Source organism: Perna viridis, chromosome 1, assembly GCF_037379345.1.
Source record: "Perna viridis isolate PV_CMFRI_1.1 ecotype Kerala chromosome 1, ASM3737934v1, whole genome shotgun sequence".
Taxonomy (NCBI): Eukaryota; Metazoa; Mollusca; class Bivalvia; order Mytilida; family Mytilidae; genus Perna; species Perna viridis.
The window spans coordinates 44721728-44748618 of NC_142445.1; the positions used below are offsets into that span (position 1 = coordinate 44721728).

At 32.5% G+C, this 26891-nt stretch overlaps 1 protein-coding gene across 2 annotated transcripts in view; it reads left to right on the plus strand.

Annotated features, from left to right (window-relative positions):
• Positions 1 to 15363: 15363 nt before the first annotated feature.
• The window catches only part of LOC148628938 (zinc finger protein GLIS3-like), a 35463-nt gene continuing 23935 nt past the window's right edge, over positions 15364 to 26891 (plus strand). Inside the window, exons 1-2 of one of the 2 annotated variants that reach the window (XM_088541140.1) lie at positions 15364 to 15504; positions 26351 to 26649. In XM_088541140.1, the coding sequence (XP_088397266.1) occupies positions 26355 to 26649 (295 nt within the window). In that variant the 5' untranslated portion in view covers positions 15364 to 15504; positions 26351 to 26354. Of the gene's footprint in view, positions 15505 to 15906; positions 16048 to 26350; positions 26650 to 26891 lie in introns of those variants that run through there. The other variant, XM_088541143.1, reaches the window with a different exon arrangement.

Below are 26891 nucleotides of genomic sequence, written 5' to 3' on the forward strand. Positions count from 1 at the left end.
CGAAGCGAGGAGCCAAAAAAAAGTAATGGTAAAAAAATTCAACCAGTTTAACTATGATTTTAGAATCGGATCGGTCAAATTCCGGACAGATTCATCCGCCGAGTGCCTCCGAGGTTTTTCTGTTGTGTAACTAGAAAGTCTGAGGTGTTCCGATTGACCCAACTAATTTTTTTAGCGCCAAATGTTGGATAGAACTACTTTGATTTGCGTATGACTGCAATGCCGGAAAATTTTCTAGAAGAAATTCTCCTTTCTGCATCCGAGGTTATTTTTTAGTGTAGCGGAAATGGCAGAGTAGTTCCGATTAGTGTCATGCCGTGTGTCGTCCGTCTTTTCCGAATGTTTCCAAATAATAACTTGAGGAGATATTCAAGGATCTTTTTCCAACTTTGTATCATAAAGATACACAACACAACAACAACAACAAAAATCGAGGTCGAATTTCATTTCGATCGGATTATTTTCTTAAAAGTTACGGCTTTTTATAACTTCATTTTTTATTAGTTGTAAGGAGTCATCTTTCTTTGAATATTGAAGAATTGTGGGAGGTTTTATGGCGTCTAGACAACTTTAAATTTCATTTTCAATCCTTCCGCAAATTTTTTTTCTATGACTTAAAAGTTATCTTTCTTGGGAATTTGGATAGGTGAAATTATTTTTCCTCGATTGACTAGGGTTGTCTTCCTTGGAATGCTGAAAAAGGTGAAAGTTATTTCTTTTTGGATAAACATTTAAATTTGAGTTTTATCTGCTCCTACAATATATCGATTTATACGTTCCCGAAGGGAGCGTAAATGGCTGTATCAACAATTGGGTCCTGCACACTTATGGACATAAAAAACATCAATATCCGGTTTGTGCATGTAAAACCGGGAGCCGAAAAGAGTATAATGGCAGCTTTATTTTCGTATACTTGGTAAATGTGATTGAGGACCACACCAGCCTAGAAAATATAAACTAGCTTCGATGATAAAATAAAAATCCTTTTTCTAAGATATGGATGGGATAATTATAAGAATCATGCATAACACTCCACAGTTCCTTGGACATGTAGGCCCATAAATATTTCAGGCCATGACAATAGGAGAATGCATAAGGACAATAAAAACTGTATACATATCATGGCACATTTTACCAATTTGTAAGTTAATAATACAGGGCTGACAAAAATTATGAAAGGGCTTATCTGTTTGAATTCATTTGTTTCTTCAGGAGCGTTTAAGGTTTCACCTTCCTCATATTATTATAGCTTGTGTCAATAGTAAAATACAACAGAACGTGGCGGAACATTTGGTGGACCCATTAGATGCCCCATTTTCTTTTTATTTTCTGATCTTATTTTGTTGTGCAGCTCACATGAAATTTCAAAATTAAATAATCTGTCAGCTTAGATGCCAGTAGTCCGTCAAAACGTCTCTGAAACTTGTTTAACTGCTAAACTTCCGCTTTCATAGTGGGAAGCATTCACGAAAAAAAAGACATTAATGAGACGCGATTTCATTTCAGAAAACAAAGTCAAAATCAAGATGAATAAAAAAGCCGAGTCAATGGACTGGAACTTTTCCTGGAGTGTTACGGCTACAGAGCAGAGAAAACTAAGAATAATTTCTTCACTTAACAAGTAAGCTTTGATTTTTCACCCTTCTCCACTGATCTAGGATCTTGTTTGTTTTTCTGTGATTTATTTCTACTTTTATTTCACAGTACCTAATCAATAACAACAAAAGGACAACCACCACAAATAAAAAAAAACATTGCCCAACACAATACTGCACTAGTAAATGAAACAAAGTGCATCTTGAAACAACCACCAACAAAATGACTGCCCAAATCAACTGCCAATAACATATACCCACCAACAAAAAAGTCGAAACAAAACGTCATTGGAACATATTTTACAACACAATGGATCTGGATGTTTCACAAGGTCCAATCGGGGATTCTAGTTAAACTAGACTGATGCTTTGTCAAATGACTGTATGCCTCATGCAAAGAATTCGAGAATATTCTTTAAAAGTGGGGAAAGTGAGCAATAATGTCAACAGAAAGGATTTTTACATTAAGTAATCAATGAGTTTTACAGAATTACCCACAACCCCCCCACCCCCCCCCCCCCAAAAAAAAAAAAAAAAAAAAAAACAGAACAAAAAAAAAAACAACAAAAAAAACTGTGTGGTCAATGAAACCGCGGTGTCGTTGGTCGGGTAACAACAGTTCGGATGTTAACACGACATGATGTATGGTGAAATATTTGATTCAGTGCAAAACAGTTGTCAAGAACCATAAAATACATGTTAAGTTCAATTCTCAAAATTCAAAATGTAGTTTTCTAGTAAGGTCATTTTTTTTTATCATATAATGGTATCACCCTGTCGTCGGCGTCGTCCCTTTATTTACGCTTGAGTGAAACTTGTCCGAATTTTTAAAATTTTTAACACATTGTTCGTAGGGACATGGCAGTGGGTTGCATATTAATGGAGGTTTTGCCCCACCTCTTTTGAAAATAAGGGACTAAAGGGGGAAAAGGGTGTTATCATGGAATTGATAAGATTAGTTTATTGTTGATCTGAATTTTATGATTCAGATTCAGTCTATTTTGGAATTGTTTTGAAGTTAAAGAGATGCAAAGTTTGGCCACACCAAAAAAAAAAACAAAAAAAAACTTTTAAATGTTTTGTATGATTTTGAATTTTTGTTGTTGGAATTCTTATTAAAACTCCTGCCAGCGTTTTTCAAACAGTTTCCAGATATCTCTTGCGGTTTTCGAGTTTAGGAGTCATGGTGCCCACAACCCAAAAAAATCCACTTTTTAAAAATTTTTAGTCCATTTTAAATATATATATATATATATATTTGATTCCTTATAAAATCTGCTTGCATTATTCAATCTGATTTCAGATATCTCTAATGTTTTTGAACTTACAAGGGACCAAAGGGGTTACCCCCCGAAATTTACTTTTTATACGACCATAAAAAATTGCGGTCGTATAATAGTATGACGATGTCATTGTTCGTATACATTTGTTTTTTTCGTGCGATAACTTGAGTATTAGTTGGTCGATCTTCATAACATTTTTCAATAAGGTTCCAAACCACAAACGAAAAGTTGCTATTGATGTTGGGTGTCGTGACCCCAAAAGGGACCAAAAAAGAAGCATTTCATAGAATTTAACTATATAACTCCAGTAAAAGTTTAGGCAAATCTATGATATTGTTCTACAATATTATATACCACAATGGTCAGACTGGTATTGATTTTGGGGGTTAAGAGTTCAACATTTTAGAAATTAGACCATTCGTGAATTGATCTCTTTGATTTTGTATAAAAAGTTGCCATACCATCAAGGGAAGGCTGGTATTGATTTTGGAGTTTAAGTATTGAACATTTTTATTATTACGGACCAAAAAGGGGCATGAAACAGAAATTTTTCGTGTTCGGACAATAACTAGATTGAAATAGGTGCCATATATCACAAAAGGAAGACTGAGATTGATTTGAGGGGTACGACTTGAGCTAAATAAGAATAAGGAAACACAAAAAGGCCAGAAGGAAGTATTTTTTCTTCTGATTTCTGAATGATAACTGCAATAAAAGGGAATTGATCACTTCGAAGTTGTACCACAAGGTGCCATGTTCCAAAAGATAAGTTGGGGTTGATTTTGGAGGTTTCGATTTGAATAATTTAGGAATACCGGGCCAAAAAGTTACCACTTCGATTCTGTTCAAATTCTTATCCCTGTTAAATATCTAATCAAAATTCAAAGCTGTATCAAGTTTGTACGAGTTCATACTTTCCCCAACTGGACGGGGTTCGATGACTGCGGTTGTATCAAGCAGCGCTTTGCGAAGCGTTGTATTTATTTTTGGTCCGAATAGGTTTTTTCGTAGGATTCCTTGTGAAAATTCATATATTTCTTACGGTTTTTGAGTTACAAGGCGCCAAAGGGGCCTCGCCCAACAAAATCGACTTGTTTATTTTTGGTCCAATTACGAAAATTTTTAATTTGATTGAATTTCAAATTTTGTGCTCTATTATTTCTAAACCATTTGCTGTGTCCATAATGAACTGTAAGTCCTTATGCTTAAGTTATCAAACTAGTATTGTCGCCACATTTGCCCCAAGTGAACAGAGTTCGACGTGCTGTGATGGTGTCTTGCTGCGCTGCGTGAAGCTCTTTATAAGTATCAAATGGAATGAAATTAACAGCGTTTTTGATAACAAAAGCTTTTTAAAATCCTTTCAGCTTTTCGGTGTCTCCATTCAGTTCTATGCAAGAATGCTCCTTCAATATGGATACTTATTTTGAGAGATTTTGTTGGAGAATGAAGGCACAGATTTCAATCCTCTTATGATATAGGATTCAATAAAAAAAAGTAAAGAATACATATATAAAAATGATTATACAGTTTCTCCTGTTTTCCCGTTTTCCATCCTTTGAAAATATTAAACTTGTAGGCAATTACAAGCACATATATGGCATAGTAATTCTGAGTTCTTACAAATTAATAATAAATCGTGATGTGATGTTCTGGTAAGCAAAATTTTATAATGGTTCTTCTTGACATGAGTTTATTTGTACATACATGTATTTAAGTGTCTTCCATCAATCAATTTACCATACAATTGTCGGTTTTAAGATCTAAATATATCTCTCCTGTTTAGAGTTTTCCATATTTTTATCTTTTGATATTTCCAATAATTACTGTATTGTACGGTTTATTATTGAACCGAGTTCTTCAAATCGTACCAGTCTCGTATTACCGATTGGAGAAAACTGATATCTTCATAATAGTTGTGATTATCGGTATCTATTGTGACGTTTCAATTGAACAATAGTAATTGCCACTCAATTCTACGGGTGACATGGAGGAAAAATAGGTTTTGAATAAATATCCTTTTGATAAATAACAATGAAGACTACGCCCTTGCCGATGAGCTCCTCTTGACAATTGCGAAGGCTATTGAAAATGTTTTGTATATCGTAAAATAAGAAAATTACGCATTGTCTGTAAGTTAGCAATGAACAAGTCACTACTCGGTTTCCGACTATAAAAGTACAATTTTAATCGTACAATATGTACTTCAAGTGTCAGTTAGTCAGAAACCAGGCCTGTGCGCCACAAAGCTTAAAATTACTAAAGTCTGAGAACATTTTGACTTCCATTTTTGAAGTCTTTGAAATTGATGATGTCAAAGTATGTTTAGAAGAATTTTCTCTGACTTAAATTTATTTTTCAAGCATTGTAGCACTAGAACCAGAAATCGCCGAATTCACGTCTGTTATGTTGATGTAACGACTTGTAGCCTTATTTCGACATAAGTATTGAAGTCTTGAGTCTTAAGTTCATAAGTACTACAGACTTATAGTTACTAGAGTTCACAAGTTCGTAAGTATTACAGGCCTTTGGTTACAAGACTTCACCAGTACATCCAGTACATAAGTACAACACGCCTTTGGTTACAAGACTTCACTATTTCATAAGTACTACAGGCATTTGGTTAGTATAGTAATATAGTTCACAGTTTATAAGTACTACAGGCATTTGGTTAGTATAGTAATGTAGTTCACAGTTTATAAGTACTACGGGCATTTGGTTAATATAGTTCACATTTAATAAATACTACAGGTCTATGGGTATTTAGTTCACCAGTTCATAGGTATAGAGACCTATACAGTTCACAAGTACTACAAGCCTTTGGTTACGAATTTCACCAGATTATAAGTACTACAGGCCTTTGGTTACAAAACTTCACCAGTGCATAAGTATTACAAACCTTCAGTTACTAGAGTTCATCAGTTCATAAGTACTACAGGCCTTTGGTTACAGACTTAATCAGTTCATAAGTACTATAGACCTATGGTTACTAGAGTTATAAAATTCATGAGTAATACAGGCCTTTAGTTACAAATTTCACCAGTTCATAAGTACATGTACTACAGACATATGGTTACTAGAGTTCACCAGTTCATAAGTACTACAGGCCTTTGGTTACAAACTTCGCCAGTTCATAAGTACTACAGACCTATGGTTACAAGATTTCACAAGTTTATGAGTACTAAAGGCCTTAAGTTACAGGACTTTACCAGTTCATAAGTACTAAAGGCATTTGGTTAATACAGTTCACAGTTCATAAACACTACAGGCCTGTGGGTATTCAGTTCACCAGTTCTTAAATATAGAGACCTATACAGTTAACCAGTTCATGAGTACTACAGGCCTTTGGTTACAAGACTTAACCAGTTCATAAATACTACACACTTTTGAATTGTACTACAGGTTCATGATCACAAGACTTTTCAGATGAAGTTGTACTACAAATTTATAGTTACAATACTTCACGATTAAGGTAGTATTCCAGACATATCTAGACTGAGTGTCGGATCCATAAATTACGAAAGGGTCACCGACTGTCCAAAGGTAGGCCCTCCCAAGTGATTTCCCACTTCCCCCTATATATTACACTAAACTTTTAGCAGAAACTTTATAGCAGAGTCCCTCACACCCTTCTGATTCGCCAGCGAGTTTTGGCGAGTATAGTTCACTACAGTGACTGTAGTACAAACTTTACAGGCGTGGTTGTACGCGAGGCCTATGAATACAAGACTTATAGGGTAAAGTTAGGTTTAAGGCCTATGGTAGCAAAACTTCACGCATAAGGTATGGTAAAGGTACTCTACAGTTCTCTGATTGTATTGGTAGAGTAGTACGGTTCTATGAAAGCATATACAAAGATTCTCTACAGCCTGTGGTAACATGGATGTCCTGGTGTCTTCGGGGCTATGTATTTTAGTTAGATGTTTTCACGTGTAGCGGTAGTAGCCATGCTCTTTTGCGCTTGACTCCTGTGATAGCATAGAGAAAGTAGAACTGTAGTCCAATAATTACATAGACGAAGGTGTTTGATTGTCCGTTGAATAGTTATACACACTCCTCGGGTAAAGTTGTTCGACAATCTTATGGTTTAATGCGTAATCTGTTGTTTTACATGTAAAATTGTTCTACAGTCACATAGCATGATTTTACGTTTAAAGTTGTTCTATAGTCTTGTATGATTTTACGTGTCAAGTTGTTCTACAGTCCTATGATTTTACATATAATGTTGTTTTTCTGTCTCTGATTTTACATGTACAGTTGTTCTACGGTCCTTTGCTTTTACATATTAAGTTGTTCTACTGTCCTATATGATTTTACATGTAAAGTTGTTGCACTGCCCTATGATTTTACATGTAAAGTTACCGCATTGGTAAGGATGTATTACACTTCTTTGATTGTGAAGGTACGTATACAGGGGTCCGATGTTGGAATATCCATTTTTTGTTGAAAAAAATTGTTAACTTCGTGCTAAAAAATGAACAAATAATAGTCTGGAACCCCTTTTTTCTTGAACCTCTATTGACTCCTTTCAAAATCTCTGGAATCATTCCTGGGAGTATACCACAGTTCAATTGTTGCTGAAGTAAATGTTTACTACAGTAAATTCATTGAACGGACGAACGGGCGAACTACAGATCTGGTTTTATGTGTTAGGGCGTTCTACAGTCATGTATTGCATGAGTAAAGATGTGAAGTCAATTATTTTACGAGTAGTGTACTGTTGTTATTGCTGGTAAGTGTGTTCTTCATAACGAATATGGTTAATATGTCAAAGAGACAACAACCACACGGGGGTGAAAGATGTAAGCTAAAGGCCATCCATTGAGTTTTCAATGAACGACGAGGAAACCCTCACAACACAGGGAAGGCTGCAACTTGCCCCAAAACAACATTATACAGAGATAGTGCGAAGGAGTTGTCCTTATAGACTCCAGCAACATAAAGAAAAACTGAATGTGAAAACGAAACAAGATAAAAGCAAAAAATTCCGGACTTTGGAGTGGCACAAGAAATGCGGCGGCGTTAAAGTGCTTTGGCGTGAACACAACCCTCTTCTTTTATTTAAATCTGGCCACTGTGGAAAAATATTACACTATGGTCACTTTGTTACAGTACTGCAAGGTTGTACTACGAAAGGGTATTAAGAGTCTACGTTGGTCTTATACGGGTTAGTGTTTCATGTGATCTACAGTGTTCTGTACATGTCTAGTATTGCACAGGTAAGAGAACTACATACGGTCCCTATAGTTATACAATACTGCATGCATGTGATAAAATAGCTACTGAAATTTATAGATATCTTTTCATGTCATTTCTAACTTAATATGCGTGCTATTATCGGCTTGACTTTTCTTTCGGACAACCCATTATTTTCCCTTACAACATACCTATCATTTTGGACAATGACCGAACATTCCATACTTTTCACATAGGTTGTTTGTAAGTAAAACAAACTTTTAAATTTAAACAAACAACCTATTCCACGGCATATCTAAGAACCAAATATTTGTGTCTTTTATCGGAGTAATAACACGTGCTGGTTTGGTATCAAAATGTGGAAGTGTACTCGATTCCTCTGTCAATATTTGTTAACTGCCAATACACAGAAGAAATAGACCAGGAATCCCAATTGATAAGCAACTCTTAATACCGATAAATTGTACGTTTTCATTTGTGCATGTCGTTCTGTGCTCTTTGATTTTGATAAAGGTACAAGAGATATTTCAAATAACAAAATTTATGATGTTCTGTTGGAATGTTCATTTTTAAAACTAATTCACTAAATAAAAACATGGTTCTTTTCCTATGCATAATGTACACATGTTTGCAGATAAGATTATATATAATTTCGTGGTTCTTATAGTGGCGCAGTTTTCAATTATCTATCCCCTGGTCAAGCCGGATATTACGAAAGGAGATAGACGCGCTACCGTTCGATATTCCTTGGCATCCTTATGAAAAAAGTCAAAATTAAAAACTGTTGAACAACCTTGGGACATACGTATACTTTAATTCTTGTGAAAATCTTGTACCCGCAATGCCAAATGTTTTAGCAAGGGCAATAAGTGTTGGTTAATGGTATTCATAAAAATATCCATCCAAAGTATATTGAAATAAGAGGTGGCTATTCCTCAGGAAACAAATTACGTACTTACAGAAAATTTAAAACTACTTTCGGCACAGAACATGGTCTATAACGGAGAATATACAGTCAGTGAAGGGTCTTAACTAAATTCTAAGATCTTATCAGCCGGAAATCAAGTTTGCAGTGGCGGATCCAGGGGTGCAGAGGGTGGCAACCCTCATATTTATTGAAACCCCGACTGGCACTTCTCCTTTTCAAAGTGTCCGGATCCTCTTCTGGCGTGGTAGATACTTTAATATATCAACAGAATAGAGAACTTGTACATTATGTCATGACAATGTTGAAGATGAGGTGCATTTTCTACTTGAATGTCCTGTTCTTGATCATGCCAATAAGAAAAACACTAAAAATTGTATAAAATAAATGTGTCAGTTTAAAACATTTGGATGTTCTGGATAAATTTACACGGCTTATGTCAGCAGAGGATGACTTTGTATACAACAATTTATACACTTTAATAAATAAGAGAAGAAAAGCTGAATTAGATATAGTCTAGAGTTTTATTTTCGCATTTGTCTTCGTTATTATAACATGTTGTATTTTTTTTGCCTATCAGTGTCATATATCCAAATACATAGTGAACAAACACACAGATCAGTTTTCTTGTTGTGCTACTTTACTCTGTCTTTGATACAATTTTCATATTGTAACAAAATCATTTCAATCAATGTAATCAATGTATGGATTTTTTGTTAATTGTTCTGTCGTAACTGGCGTCTTTAATTGACAATAAAGTATATGTATTTGGTAAGCGAGAATGCTTTTTAATAAGTGTTTCATGACAATATACATGCAAATACGGGCACCAACCGACCAAGTCTGGAGGGACACAAAATAGAGAGGGACCCAGAAAGCGTGACATGCTGACCTCTCGTGTGTTATCATTAACCATCACACGAATACATGAACAAGCAAATTACTTGCACTTTAATCGGGGAGTGTATTATAAAGTCCATGATTTAACTGACCTTACTATAACCGGAAGTGTGGAGCATTAGATACGCGGCTCCATGAGTTCCATGGGAGAGTAGTTTTTGCTATATTGAAGATAGTATCCAGTGATAAAAAAAATCAATTATTCACATTTGTATATTCTCTATTTAGTGAGTACCTAGGGATTTTCCTTTTTCTTGATTAACCTTTGAGATTCTCCTCTCGCCCAGTACTTTTTGTCCCTAGCGAAGGCATTTGAGTCGCCTTTATTTGTATTTTATTTGTATTTAGTTCCTTTTTATGGCACTTTTTACTTATCTATTATCCATATGTACCACGCCACAACTGATATTATTATTTTTGACATGTATACACGGTACTTCGGCATATGAAGTTACCATGAATCTTATTGTTGTCATGTTTTTTGTGAATTCAAAGTAGACACTCGATATTTTTTTCGAATGTCATTTATAGTCTCTGAAGGTAAAAATCAAAGAACATTTTCATCGGAAAAATTTGCCTAAATGGACACGTGGATCTTTCCAACGAACAAAACATTTACTACTGAAGTTTGTTTTTGAATATAAAATCAAAGTACTAATGCACTGAATCAATTTATATCGATCGTATGAATTTTTACGCCTCGAATAATCGTCAAATTGCAAAAACATGGAATAAAAGGTAAGTACGATCGAATTCAAACGTATCTCAACACCAGCTTATTGTTATAAATGGTTAATAATGAAATCTTTGTTTTATTTTAAAATTCACCATTCTGATTACGAAGAACACCTAAAAACACACACACACAAATTCACGAGGCATTGTAACAGTGCGCCAGTTTGCGTAATATTCAGATTCGATATCGGTTTACATGGAACACCTAGATGAATGTACACAAAATTCTTGGACATGTTCATAATTGAACTACAAACTACTAGTTGGCCATTCTCAGTTTTTAAATTTTCAGGGCGAAATACAATTTATCGATCTCCAGGTCGAAACTGAAGCGACAATCATTGAAATGAATCATATCTTTAGATAAATAATCCTCTCAACTAGCAACATTTCTCAGTTGGTGAGCTTTATATCTCAAGTTCTACAAGTTATTCCATAGACACATGTGTGTCATGTAGTTTCTGGATACATAGTTCCAAAGACAATTATAATTTCAACAATCGTGTCTAGTGTAGGAACATTAGCCATGCACCTACCCCTGTATTATAATTAACATACAAATGACCAAAATAGTCAAATTGATTAAGAATGTTTCAGAAAAAAGCGGTAACACCAGACCGAAAAAGGACACAATTCCAGAGAAATGCATTATCGAAATGCCTATGCCATCCTTTATGCAAAGTTTCATTTTTGTGTTATCTCCGAGCTTCCGAAGTCACGAGGCAGTAACCGTAAAAAATATACGATACAATTGGTGATAGGTCAGGATGGTTTTGGGGATTGTGCTACCCGGCTTTGTAAAAAAATGTCAAAAATATGAGCCCAGAACCCCTTTTCTTTACAAAAGTTTCTCGATCGGAACCACCTCCCCTATTTTCCGCCAGGGCCTGCAAAACAAATCTGAGGACAGCTTTTCCAATTGGTACTCAGTATTCCTCTTTATATTTCAATTCTATGATTGGTGGCTATTTATAATCTCGTGTGGTTTTATTTCTTGCTTAACATCAAATTGTTTATTTTGCGTCTACAAATAAATAAGCAACTGATGTATCGACACTGAATCACTGGTTAATTCGAATAAATGCAAAGAAATAAACCGGTACTGATAAGAGGTTAGAGGTTAACTATTTTTAATTTGATCGTTGTTAATGCAAACCAAATCAATAAGCATATTTAGTTCGCATTATAAATTGTTCTTTTGGGTTTGTTTAGGCTAAAAACCACTAATTCCACTTTCCATAGGCTTCTATGCTAATTTCACAATATTCAATGGCTTCTCTGGACTTTACCTTAACTTTAACCTGCAGAGGACTATATATCAGCATGATTCTACATATGTCAGCTCACAATCCTCAGAATGGCATGTGGGGTTAGCAGACTTGCAGTGCAGTACTGGTCACCGGAAGTGAAGTGTCTATAAATAGCATGGGAAATCCCAGTGTTTTCACAAGATAGGGGTATATTTAAAAATCATTATGGAGATTAGGCTTCACATCACAAGAAGCAAAATGCACCTATAAAATGTACAGAAATGTTTTTCCTTTCAGAAACTGTTTAAATTTTTTAAATAAGATGAGAACTTTTTTCACAGCACTATGAGGAACAGGGGTAATTTCTGCGTAGGACTATTTTTGCCTACGTTCCAAATGCTCATTGGTTGAATTGGTGGTCTGTAACCTAAAGGGTCACTTTTTGTCTTAGAAAAAATAAATAACTATACAGGTATCTTCCTACACACATACTGAACGCATTTGCAAAGTTTCAGTGAAATGTGACAAGCACTTTTTTAAATATTTGATTTTTAAATATAGGGTAACCAAGTTGTGCGAGCAAAAAAGTGACAATATTCTACCATACTTAAATGCATTAAATATTTGCAAAGAACTTTTTCTGACTTTTCAAATAAAAAATATCAATCACAACTTGTTTTTTAACAATATTAATGAAGAAATAGTTTTAAAAGTAATCATTTTCTGAGAAATTGGTCTATTTTTAAAAATTTATTTCTGACATGCCTCCCCCTTTTTCTTGATCACATGTCAAAAATCCTAAATCTTTAAATTTTCACAAAAGGTGATATATTTGGCTTTAAATTTGTAAATACAGTGTTTTCACATTAAAACATGACCAGTAAAGGGCACCTAAAGCAAAAAAAGTACTCAATAATGGATTTTCCATGTTGCCATAGGGGAATGCTGATATGGCCTTAACCGCAGTAATGAAAGTGAGTTTTTCCTCATTTCTAACCTAATTTTTGCTCAAATCTACACAAAACTTGATTTCAAGTGCTTATTACCACCATATTTAGGTAAATATAGCCCTCAAAGTTTAATATTTGATATTTTTACTAAATTTTCTACACTTTTTACAAGATAGGACATAAAAATCAGCCAAAAAGACCAATTTTCCATAATTTGGACCTATAACTTAAAAAAATGCATATTTTGAAGGATTTTTGTAGTGTATTCCTCTCATGGCAAAGTTAACAAGATCTTCAAGTAGTTTAAAGCTATTTCAAGAAACTTTTCATTTTGCCATGGCTTAAGCTTAAGGCTAAAAACCACTAATTCCACTTTCCATAGGCTTCTATGCTAATTTCACAATATTCAATGGCTTCTCTGGACTTTACCTTAACTTTAACCTGCAGAGGACTATATATCAGCATGATTCTACATATGTCAGCTCACAATCCTCAGAATGGCATGTGGGGTTAGCAGACTTGCAGTGCAGTACTGGTCACCGGAAGTGAAGTGTCTATAAATAGCATGGGAAATCCCAGTGTTTTCACAAGATAGGGGTATATTTAAAAATCATTATGGAGATTAGGCTTCACATCACAAGAAGCAAAATGCACCTATAAAATGTACAGAAATGTTTTTCCTTTCAGAAACTGTTTAAATTTTTTAAATAAGATGAGAACTTTTTTCACAGCACTATGAGGAACAGGGGTAATTTCTGCGTAGGACTATTTTTGCCTACGTTCCAAATGCTCATTGGTTGAATTGGTGGTCTGTAACCTGTTTATTGGCGTAAATAACACAGAGTTGAATTTGATATATAAGAAATACCTACCAAGGTGACCTAACTATCTGCATTTGAATCATAAAGGGGTATATCAATGGGACTACTTTCCTACGGTAGTGTAAGATAATTGCATATGCTAGCAGGCTTTACAAATCTAGGGTTCTGGTGACTGTTATATCAATTCCGATCTTCGATCTAAATTGATAGAAAATCAGATAGATTCCTTGCTGCTTAAGTTCTTATTACTTCCGTTGTACAGATACCCCATGACACGAAAGCACTCAGGTCTCATTTCATTTATCTTTTTCCTTCCATATATTTTAACCTGCAAGAGAGTTTTTCCCCTTTTTTCTTCTTCTTTTTTTAAATGACTAATTCATTAATTATGCTTTTCAAAAATGTATATTTCAGTACGCGCATGCTCAAGTTGTATTTTATATAGCTCACCTGACCTCTAGGGACATCACGGTGAGCCACTGCTATCACTTGGCGTCCGTCGTCAGTCGTCGTCCTTAACAACTTTTCTGCTCAGACACTACAAGGCTAATTTGGCCAAACTTGGTATGAAAGTTACTTTGTACATTCTCTAGAGAACTGATGTGGGGATTTTAGATGCGTAAAATAAAATAGAAAAAAGTGTTCAGCATGTTGAAAACCATCTGTGGTCAAATTTTCGTGTAAATCCGTTTAGCCAAGTTGAGTTATTGCCGTTTTAGGACGTTTTTTGCCTTTTTTTTTTTACTATTTCTAATTTTATTACTTTAAAAAATCTTCTCCTCTAACACGACTACACTAATTAGAACCAAACGTAATACGAATGTCTCTTAGGGTATTATTCTCCATGTAACTGATGTGGGCACTTTTGATACATCGAAAATAGTACCGCCGTTATTAAAAATAGGACATAGGGGTCAGACAGAAGTTTTTAGCATATATTAAAAAAGAACATTACATTTAGCAAAATTCTGACGGGGATGAAAGTGGTCAGCATGATGAGATATTTGTGGGGAAGCTGTGAAGTCATGTCGAAGTTCTTGCCTTTTTACAATGTTTTGTTATTACTTTCATTTTTTTTTCACAAAAAATCTCTGGACAAATTTCAAATAAAGTTGATATGATTGTTCCTAGGTATGGTAGTTAAGAATTTTTATCTAAGAAAAAACATGTCGGCTTTTACAAATAGCGTACCAAGTCAGGTGAACGATTCAGGCTCTTTAATTAGTACTCCAGCAATGCTAGAGGTCGTCTGGCAAACCATTTTCGGACTAGATGCCATCCTTTGGGGGTATGAAAGAACGGAATTTCAACCTCTTACATTTAAGGAATAGCTCTTTTATAGAGCCTCTAGTTGTAACGGGAAAAAAACTGCGTAAGTAAGATGTGTTCGAGTATAATCCTACTTGTATGATATTCTACAAATAAAATATGTTTAAATCATTTTTTTTTGTCATTTCTAAGGGAATGCATGCTGGTTGACCATAGACAACTGATCATTGATTTTTTAGATTTTTTTTGTATGAAATCTTTAGTTCAAATTTACGACGCTCGAGTCACGATACATTTTTCCAAGAAACATTTCTGATTACTTGTATTTGCAGCAGGTTTGAAAATAGTCTTCTTCTCGTTGAAGTCCTCTCCTTGAACAGTATCACCTGTTCAGGTAAAACTTTTAATTAAGGGGGACAACCTTAAATTTACCTGAACCGACTTGACATGCGCGACAAGAGAAACAATCACAACACTCTGAACTAACTTCCGTCCACTAAAAACAACTAAAACAGTTATTTCTTTAGGAATTAAGTGTTGTAAAACTATGTGATTATAAACGTGTATTAATTATATATCGGTAAGTATCACAAGTGTTCTGAATGAGTATAAAATACGTTAGATTTTAGTCGATAAACAGGTCGGATGTGTATTACCCCGTTGGTTTGTCATAGGAACTTGCTTTATATCCAAAAAAAAAAATGAGAGGAGGAATACATAGTTTTCCTACTAGACTATAACAGTGTTTATTTTGGGCAATTTTAAGGACTTAAATTGTATTTTGTGGGCTAGTTATTTTCTTTTTAACGAATTTATTAGTTGTGTATTGCTGACGTCAGGTAAAAGTGGGCGGAGTTAACTGTAAAAAGTTGTATGGTTGATTAATCTACCTGCTCTAAGTCAGTTTTAACGGTAGTTCGTATATGGTGTATAAGTGATTTTTTTTTCTTCTTGAGGATTATACGAATAGTTATCTTTTCCAGATTTGTTATTTCTGTTAGGATGTAGTAATTTGTGTGAAAATGTGAAAATTCTTCGGAATTATTCTGAACTAAAATGACACAAAATGTGAAAAGAAAAGTAAAATTGGAAATTAATTTTGGGACTTAAAAAGATTCTTAAGGTAGGGTTCGAAAGCATTGATTTTTAGATATATTGAAGGTTATATATGCAGGAAAGTCTGGAACTTGGTCTAGATTTGCAGGAAAACAATATTTTGTTTGCTTTCAAGGTGAATAATAAGTTATGAATATTTTTTGCTTCATTGTAGTAGTAATCAATGAGAATTTTTGAGCTGCATTTAGCTGTACAAAAATGACAGAAGTCTTACAGGTTTAACACCTGACTTAAAATCTTACTTCATAGAACCACATTTTAGAAAAAAAGTTAACAATTGGAAAACAGTCATTATATATTTACTTTGAACTGCTTGAATATTGGAAATTGCATAACAACCCATACTTTGGTACAAGATAATTCATAATTTTTATGCAGTATATTATTGCATAAAATGAAATAATCAGACAGGGCGCCATACCCCTGTTCCATTGAATGAAATTCTATAAGTATTTTATGGCCAAATTCTTCGTAACAAAACCACTTTTACTTTACGACACATATTGATTAAAAATTAAGGTATCAGTTTCTTTCTTATTATATGAAGTAAACACATGGTGGCAAATTGATAAAAAAGGAAATCTTGGTGTGTCAAGTAGTGCCAGCAATGTACACACACCTGTGTTTTGACAATGTCATTAATTTTTTTGGATAAAGTATTTTAGCCAATAACTGTCAAATGATTGTTAGTTTTTTTGTATTGTGCAATTTTAATAGTTTTAAGAGTTTACAACTGTTGGTTTTTACAATTTTTGATTTGAAGATTTGTTCTTAATTTATACAATTAAATTTGCTAGGAAGTTGACCAAGAGCCTGAAGCAATATTTTTAAAAGCTATATTCCTTTTTGTAAATAATGTAACAGTTTTTGGTGTACCTATTTCCATTTAGCATGTAAATTTATTTTTTTAAAGTTTTTTTTATTAATAGTATTCATGAAAGTTAAGGCATTTGTTTTATTTTGTTGTTTTTTAAAATGAAGTTTCTTTCCATCATTTGAATAATTTATTTTCAATGTAACTGGCAAGTGCTCAAAAGTTGTTTATTTGTTGTTCTACTCATAACTGCTGCAATAATTGATTAATAGAAAAATTGCGATTTTGACTTTTCAATGTCACTGATCAGCTTTATAAACTAATGCAATTAGGTTAATTTTTTTTTTATTTAAAAAAAAAAAATAGAAGAAGGAGATCCCAATGATTTGTTTGAAGCATTTACATTTACAATGTATATACACTGTAAAGTGGTGGAGACAAATGAAATATTTAAATTATATTTCTTCAAAAAATAAAATATTTTGTTACACGTTCATTACCTGTTTAATTTTTTCTCTAGATTCAGTTTTGAAGTTCAATATTTTTTCCTGCCTACAGGCTCATTCGTTTACAATGAATTAGGAAAATGTGTGAAATGCACTTAGTTACATAATAATGGAAATTTGATTGTGTTTTTACTTCAAAGGTCAGTGTTTGGAGCCTGTTATCATGTGGATGATTAATATATTCAGATTTGACCTTGCATACATGTTTAGTATGGTGCACCAATGATATTGACATGTTCTCTATATTATATACAGTGAACTAGATTGACTTGTAGCTGATGTACATGTTCTATGAAAACTGAATTGCCTTACATTTGAAATATTGGTAGAAAATGTAATTGAATTTCAACATAATTTTATGTAAAAGTGGAATAAAAAGAAGTTAAACTGGGAAAATGAGGGAAATTAAGATTAAGAAATTTTTCACTTTTGTCTTCAGTCATACATGTACATATGATTTGAAATTTGAACCAATTTGAAATTTGAACCATGATTAAAAAAAAATTTAGAACTATTTATCTATGTTTGTAACACCTTGATGCATAAAAGTTCTAAAGAAAAACATGCATGTCACCAAAAGTATTTGATTTTTTTAGGGGAGATAATCATGATTTTTAACAATAGATTTTGTCCCATATTAGGGATGGGATGATTCAATATTTACATTGTCACAATGCCAGTTATTCACTTTTATCCTGGTCATAAAAACACACCTGTATTTGAATACACTTTGATGACAACACAAGATTTAGCTCTATAAATTTCTTTTCTCTTAAATCAAATTATTATATGTTTACATTATCGATAGGTCAAACAATTTGGAATTAAAACATCCACTGCCATTTGTGAATTTTTGTTATCTTCAAGGTTATTGGTTTGTATGAACCAGGCTGGGAAGAGAGGATTTGTACATTCTTTTCAGTCCGAATATACTAATAATACAACGTTTAGAACTCTGAAAAAAAAATTGCCAAATGTCAGATTGCACTATAGTGCCAGTTCTTCATCACTCTCGAAAATGAAATAATATAAACTATAGTGCCAGTTCTTCATCACTCTCAAAAATGAAATAATAGTTCATTACTTTTAATCTACTACTCTCAATAAATTTTGTTTGAAGTTTTACCATATTTAAGCAGTCAACTATCTTCTTTATTCTGAGTTTATTGCACCACAGCTTTCCATATATAATAAAAGTTTTACCTAATGAAAGTACTCAGAAATTTTGATATAGAATTGTGAAAAGGAAGATATCAAAGACTTGCGAGAAAAACATGAATTTTTTTTACTATTTAAAATGAAAAATTGTTAAGCTCTCGGTTTATTTCTAAATTTGAAATTTCAACTTTAAACAACAAAGAAGTTACCTTCAAGCTGTGAAACTTTAATATTCAAACTTTTATGTTTAAATAGTCTAGAAAAGCTCTTTAGACATAAAATGAAGATATTAGTTAAAATAAATGTGAATTAAATGTACATGATTTATACTTATCGGATAGATTATTGACACTGAGTTGGAATGGAAGATAAAATAGCTGTTTCTAGGCTGGGTTTGATTTGGTGTTTAGTTTGGCAAGTGTATTCTGATTAAGATACTCTTGGTATACTGTATCCTGGTTTCAAACCAAATTTACTCACTTGTATTTTTAAGTCCTTAATAATTTAGGGGTTTGAACATTAGTTAGCCTTCTTATTTTGAAGTATACTTTTTTTTTCAGCATTGATTTATTTCCCCTCTTAAAGGCTCTCTTGGAGGTTTTATGTGTACCCCTTCTGAAAAACAAACATCACGTTTGGATCAAACAAAATATGACCATAAAAATCAAATTTTTTCTTACGGAAATTTCATTATTCAAAGTAAAATTTTCAATGATTTTTACTATTACTAATATTTACATAAGATGCATGTACAAATTATATTTGACCCCAAATTTCCCCCACATAAGTACAATTTCAATCAGTAAAAACAAGAAATGAATAGAACTACCACATATGTCCATAGTTGTTCAGAAAAAAGATAAGATCAGTATTGTACATAACTATATTCATGATTTCTCCTACTGGCATAAAAAATTAAAAATGAAAACATTATTAATTAGTATAAAATAATTATTCAATAATGAATTTTTAATCTTTTGTTGACTTGTCTAGTTCTTACTTCAAAGAAGAAATTGTGTTAATATCTCAAAGTATTCAACTAAATGATGGAGAATGAGCGCATGACATAAACCTTTAACTAAAGTCTAATGCATGCCTTTGAACATTGTGAAAGCATACTGTAGGTATTTTGAAGTGATGTCTAAAATAAACCAAAATGTACAGTGCAGAAGTTGTTTTGATCCTATCACTTAGTTTAGTTTAGTTTACAACAATTTTATTTGTTAACTCTACAAAGGCGATCGGACACAAATTTTACCAATTTATGAAGTCTTCTCCCAAGAATAATATACAATACATATACAAGAACATTAGAACATTGAGGGCATGCATAAAATCATTATGAATATTAAAAAAGATTTTACAAGACAATGAAGAAAAAAAAAAGAAAAGAAAAACAACAGGACGAGAGAGAGAGAGAAAAAAAAAAGAAAAATGACAGTACAATGAAAAAATAATTGAAAAAAAACACCAAAGTTTCAGAAATATATGTACAAAACTGAAGAGAAACATAAAGTGGACAGGTGGATGCGCTGTTCTTGTGTGACACTGATTTTACCTCAATAATAATATTAGGTCAGAAATCTCTTTGACCTTTTAATAAATATGAAACACTATAAAAAATAAGTATATTTTCTTCATACGTTAGATCAGTACTGCCCCTGGTAAGCAGTGAAACATCCATTCCTAAAGCATCACTTCTCTTCCTTTGTTAAAGAGTTGTTGCTTCCAGAAAAGGTGATGTTGACCATTGTCTTATGAATAAGAAATAAACTACTATACTTCTTTCTAGACATGTCTATGAGGATTATTGATTCATTGTTGAATCTTTTCAATTTCTTCAATTGCTATTTATTTTAGAAATTACCACCATGTTGCATGTACCATTATAGTTAGATTGGACGATAACATTACAGAAAATTATTTATTCAATTAAAAGTTTTCTACTTCAAAAGAAACTCCTGACAGGTGCATTCATGTACTAAACCTAATCTGCCAACCATAAATTGCCAGTCTAATTAACTCATTAAATCACACCTTTCACCAAAACATCAATTGTATGTGTACTAAAAATATGCACCATATGTTCATTAGACCTTTCAGCACTGATTCTATTCTTGCATTTTATTTACATGGAAAGTAAGATCCTGAATGCTATTTTTACTCCAATAGCATGCTGATATGCTGTAGCAGTACCTAATCAGTGAAGTATTTTTTGCTAATAGGTCATTTCTATTTTGGACCTGTTTTTTTTATTTCAATCAATATTAAATAGGTTTATTTTTAGGTATATGTTCTTCTGGGGAGAAATGCAACCCTTTGGAGATGGTGATAATATTCTTGTCAATTGTTGAAAGAAACCCAAAATTTAGTAATCTACATGTATGGTCTATAAAATGAATTTTGAGAACATTGTAAAAGTACTTTAACTGAAATTGAAAGTGAATTATAAGACTGTTTTTATCCCATTAAAATTGATATGTTTTGAAAGTGTTTATTAGCTTTGCATATAATTTGATTTTATTGACAATTTACTGGGTAAGTTGTACTTTAAAAAATTGAATGAAATTTATTGAGGCAGAAAAACCTTCACTACTAACAAGATGTTTTGAAAAAGGAGTTCTGAAGTTAAATCAATTAATAGGTTATCAATCATATTCGATGAAAAACTTGAACTGCAAGCATGTAAATGTTCTTGTTTAAAGATCGTATCCTCTTCAGAAGCTAACCGTTGACGTCAGAGATAGTTTAATTTTCTAATAAATAAGGTGTAAGTATCGTTTAGTCATGAATGGATAAATAATTGTTAATGCAAAAAAGAAAAATTAATGGGCCTATGGTCCAAAGTCCCCTTTGTTACTTTATATACCAATTGAGTTTGGCATTCAATGTTTTTCTTAAAGACAATTTTTCACTTGTCGATTCCATGTTAGGAAACGGAGGGGTGTGGTGGTATGTAAACATTATTGATTGTCAACATAATAAGATATTTTACAAATATTATTGATTTAAGAAATTTATTTTAAATTTGTTCTGCTATTTTTCACTTACAATTGATTTTTGTTTCCTGTAATTTTAATTATATACCTTTAAGCAGACATAAACGGTTGTTTTACCATTGTAAAACCATAATTGAATTTTGAAAAAAATATTTCAGCAGGACATCAAACATGTTTAAAGAAGAGAATAAAAATGTTAAGTGCAGTAAAAAAAAAAACAAAAACAAAAAATTAGTGATAGATGTCTTTTTGCAAAGGTTGAGCTCTTAAAGAAATCTTTTGGAGTAGTCATTAGGGACCTATAAAGGTTGATCTATATACATGTACACAGGTCAATTTTAAATACAGTGCACTACATTGGGATATTTTAATCATATACTCTTAAGACAGGTTATTGCTAAATGTTAGAACATGTTAGAGTGTACCTACTGTGTCTTGTGATATACATGTGTATTAATGTGTACTTCATTCTATTGTATAAGGTTTGAATCATTTTATTACATACCGTGAATGATGATCACATACTTCTCAACATAACTGCAATGTGGCTTGATTGTATGCTACATGTGGCACACTACATTTTATTTCTGAATTTCATTGCTAACTTTCATATTATGAAGTTTTTTATGGTCATATATATTATTTGGGTGATGATTTAGTTTTAAATGTCCTTGAATACTCTTATGAGTCTCACTAGGCATATACAATAAATTGGCTTCAATTTTAATGGTATTTATACCTGTACTTGTACATGTTCATCCTACCTAAGTAATTGCCTTCAATATGATAGTCTGTACTCTGTCACAAAACAAAGTTATTGACTTCAGTGATAGCTCTTTGTGCTATTGAGAAAGCTTGCTTCCATGTTGATGGGATATCTTGACTTGCTGTAAACATGTTAATTTTCCTGATTGCGTATTTTTGCAGATTCTGTTAAATGAACATATTTGTGGATATCAATTTATGCTGCTTTAAAAAATGAGTAGATTTATATGGTGTTTGAAATTAATTTTCTGGGTTCTATTCTTCATGCTTGTCTGTTCGTTGTGAAGATATTGAACAATTAGTATACCACAAAAATTGAGACATTAACAGTAGTCTTATGATCAACTATAATGTTAATGGTTTGTCTATCAAACTGCAATGTTAATGGTTTGTCTATTAACCTGCAATGTTAATGGTTTGTCTATCAAACCAGAATGTTAATGGTTTGTCTATCAAACTGCAATGTTAATGGTTTGTCTATCAAACTAAAATGATAATGGTTTGTCTATTAAACTGCAATATTAATGGTTTGTCTATCAAACTGCAATTTTAATGGTTTGTCTATCAAACTAGAATGTTAATGGTTTGTCTATCAAACTGCAATGTTAATGGTTTGTCTGTCAAACTAAAATGATAATGGTTTGTCTATCAAACTACAATGATAATGGTTTGTCTATTAAACTAAATAGCTACATTGTTCAAAGTACTACTTGTTCTGCTATTTCTGGAAGGTACAAAGCAGCCAAGTTGATGATGTTTCTTGCTACATAGTAATATAAGCATTAACCTCCTGCAATGTAGATACCTGTAGGACAATCAGCTAGGAGAGGAAATCTTAACAGTTTTAAGTGTTTTTGACATAAATTGCCATCTATAATCAATATTTACATAAACTTAAGTAAATACAAAACATGCCGCTTTTTTTACTAGCTAGAGACAATAAGAGAAAGAGACTAAATACATGAGTTCACATTTTTGGGATTTTATCTTTCTATTGCTATCTTGAAGTTTATTTAAAGTCAGTGGAAAATGTTTTCATATTGTATATGCTAATCAGGTTCTGATGCATAGGGGGTGGACCTGGCACATGCCCCTTGAAATTGGGAAATCTTTTTTTTTAATGAAATCTGAATTTTTCATAAATTCTGACCCCCTACAAATGTTTCTCGCATTACTTCACTCTCGGTATCTAATTCCATTTCTGCCTGCCTGACCTGAAATTCTTGTTTTCTGTCTCTGCTTAGACTTTTTATGTTTCAATTTTGGTAGGGGTGTTTAAATTTTGTACTGCATTCTGCAGCTCCATTTTCACCATTTATTTATAAAATATAATGCATTGCAGTATTTATTGTAAATGTTCGATGTTTTCTCCCAATACATATATTTACTCATGCCTTACTTATATAATCTTGCCAAGTAGAATAAAACATATTTTATGCATTAAAGTTAGTGTGAACCACTCTATTGTTTTGGCTTATTGTTTAAACTCTTGTGCAGTTTTCAACATGAATTTGACAGAATATCAAAAAGATATATATACAATCAATTAGTCAATATAAATTGACACTGTAATATGGAATACAAATGTCCTGAGAACTTGACAAAATTTGGCAGACGGTCACTTCAATATTTTCAAGCTATAAAGTACAATATGTATATCAGTGTTGAAAAAATACCTATTATGTATTGTCTGACTTGAAGAATAAAAGAGGGATTAACATTTTATTGTTTAATCTGCAGAAAAAAGTATTTGTAAAGAACAAAGGAATTGTATTATGTATTTATGTTTAAACTTGCTGGATTTTGAAGACAAATCAATTGTATTCTGATGTAGATCATTTCTTCAAGTTTTACAATTTAAAGGCGAGGACATTTTGAATATGTTTACACCCAAACAAACATTTAATATAAAAATAGTACAGCAATACCTGTCTAAACTCAACACCTGTCTACACCAGACACTTATTGAAGTCCCTATTTAACATTTTAAATTTATACCTGGGTTAACTGAACACCTGTCTAAACCAAACACTTTTTGAAGTCATAGTTCAAAGTTTATAATCCAATTCATTCAGAGGAATTTGGGTATTTACACTTAGTTGTCTTGGAGGAAGTGAATATTTTGGTATAAGAAAAACTCATATAACCTTGGTGATTATTTGCCTGAAAGAAATAAAATGCATATAGTGTCATCAGAATTAGAATGAATGTTGTTGGATGACAGATTCATGTTTATTTTTGTCATTTACATGTCAATGATAATTTTTCAATAAACTAAAGAATATTGTCTAAAAAGGTTTGCATGATACAGCATTTCACGTGTCGATGTCGATCGATAAGTTTTCCTTAGCTGCCTATCTATGTATGGTGATTATGGGATGTTATCTTTGCCTTTCTACTGTGTAAATACTAGTTTGAATGATTTCTTTATTCATGATTTAAAACAAAAATTCCCCTTACTGGGTAGGATATCTTGGTTGAAGGCCAGAACATGTGATGCAGGATAATCTATCTGATATAAATTACTTCATATTCATAGAGGTAACATGTCCATAGAATTGTTATTTCAAATTAAAATTTCATTCTGTACACTTTATTACCTCACAGCTTCTTATTTGAAGGTTCAGAAATACGTGTTTATTTTCTAATTACCCTCAAAATAATGGTGTATGAAAAAAAGAACTCAAATAGAGCACATTATTATTTTATAGAAGTTAAGGTAGTGAAATTTTCTTCTCAAAATAGATGTAGATTTCATATGAAGTCACAGCCATGTTTTGTAGAGGTATTTTTGACTTGACTTTAAAAAATTCATTCTAATTATACATTTAAAAAAAACCTATTTTTTGGAAAAGGAAAATATCTAAGGCTATGTATTGATGATATGAATTATTGTTTAATAGTTAGATGTTGTTAGAGTTTGAATGGCTCAGTGGTCTATTAATTTTGCTGAAAAATTGCTCTTTGTAAAAGATAGAACAGATAATAACGTTTGCATTTTCATCAGGCTTTTTAATAGTTAATTGGATGTTTACTATTTAATTACATGGAGAAAAGAAACTGTTGGTATTTTATTTGAATCAGACTTTGTCATTAAAGTAGAGAAATTTGGAAAACAGTTTTGTTTGATACCGGATGTCTGAAGATAATATCTCGACTATTAAATGAGTTGCTCTGCGTATAACTCACTTATAAAAAATTAAGGACACATTAATGAATGTACAATGTACATCTCAGGATGACGGAACCACCAAAATTATTTATATAGCTTAATTGCTTTTTTAAGGTGACAAAAATAACAAATCCATAAAAATTTGAAGCACTAGTAATGTTGTTTTAAACTGGGGATCCTTACTTACAAGTAAACAGATTATTTAGTGACGTAATATAAGGCATGGTTCATTTCATTTTGGGTAGCTTTTTCTCAATTGCCCTGTTATGAATCGATTTTTTAACAAAAATCATTGTAAATATTTATTCAATTTTAAAAATTGAACATGCCGCTATAGGTAAATCTCTGCATGTCAATGTCAAAATTCTTGATGATAAATGACAGGGATTATGTCTGCTAAATTTAAATGTGACATAGACAGACTGGTAGCTCTTCCTGTCATTATACCTATTTCAACCAAAAGTTTGTCAAGTTTTGGAGACATCCTGACTATTATCATATTATAGTGTTGCTTTTAAAGCGTAGAACTACACTTTCCTACATGTTTTACTGTATTGTTTAAACTAATGTCTTTTTTTGTCTATTCAATGATTAACTGTTTCCACTACAGAAGTGCCAAAAACTAGCACCCTGCATAATTTAATACATTTCTTTCAAATATATGCACTGTATTGTACTTGTAATACATTAGAAGGTTGTCTGGTTCCATCAGCCTGAGCCATAAACCTAAGAATATCTCAAAATTGACTGACTGAGGGTGTTTCTAATGTCCCTTGACTACCCTTTTGGGTCTTTCCTAATTTGTAATACTTGGAGATATATACTTATAATTTGATTTTTTTTCAGTGTTCATTGTGTGCAATTATAAATTACACTTGCTATTTCTTATCTTTTAGAACTATGAATGGTTTAAACAACAGTGGTCAGATGGGACCCCCGAAGGGGACAAACATTCCAAGACTTACTATACAAGCAGATACCCCTGTGCCCACATCAAACAGCAATACTCCGGTTCCATCATTAAATCTACAGCAAGATAAATCCAAGGTTCAGGTTCAGCTGCCCGCACTGTCCTCCAACAGAAACTGTATCAACCAGGGAAAACCTACTCAAAATGGCACTACGCAGAAGTTTCCCACTCCACGTAACTCATGTCCAGTGTTTAATCCAAGGCAGCAACACCAATTAAAATCAGGTTTGTATTTAATCTTCATATCAACTATTAACTTTTGATCTTTTAGTAATTTACATAATAGGTGTTGAGCATTTTGCTTTTAAAACAGTTCCTCCTTTCTGTATCACAGTTCTGTTAGATATTGGTTATCACTAAGTGTTGACCATTTTCCACCAAAGTTTGGACTTACAATAAGAAAAAGTACCAGTACTTAGATTTCTAAAGTCAAGCCATTGATGTGAAATATTGATTTTAAACAGTTT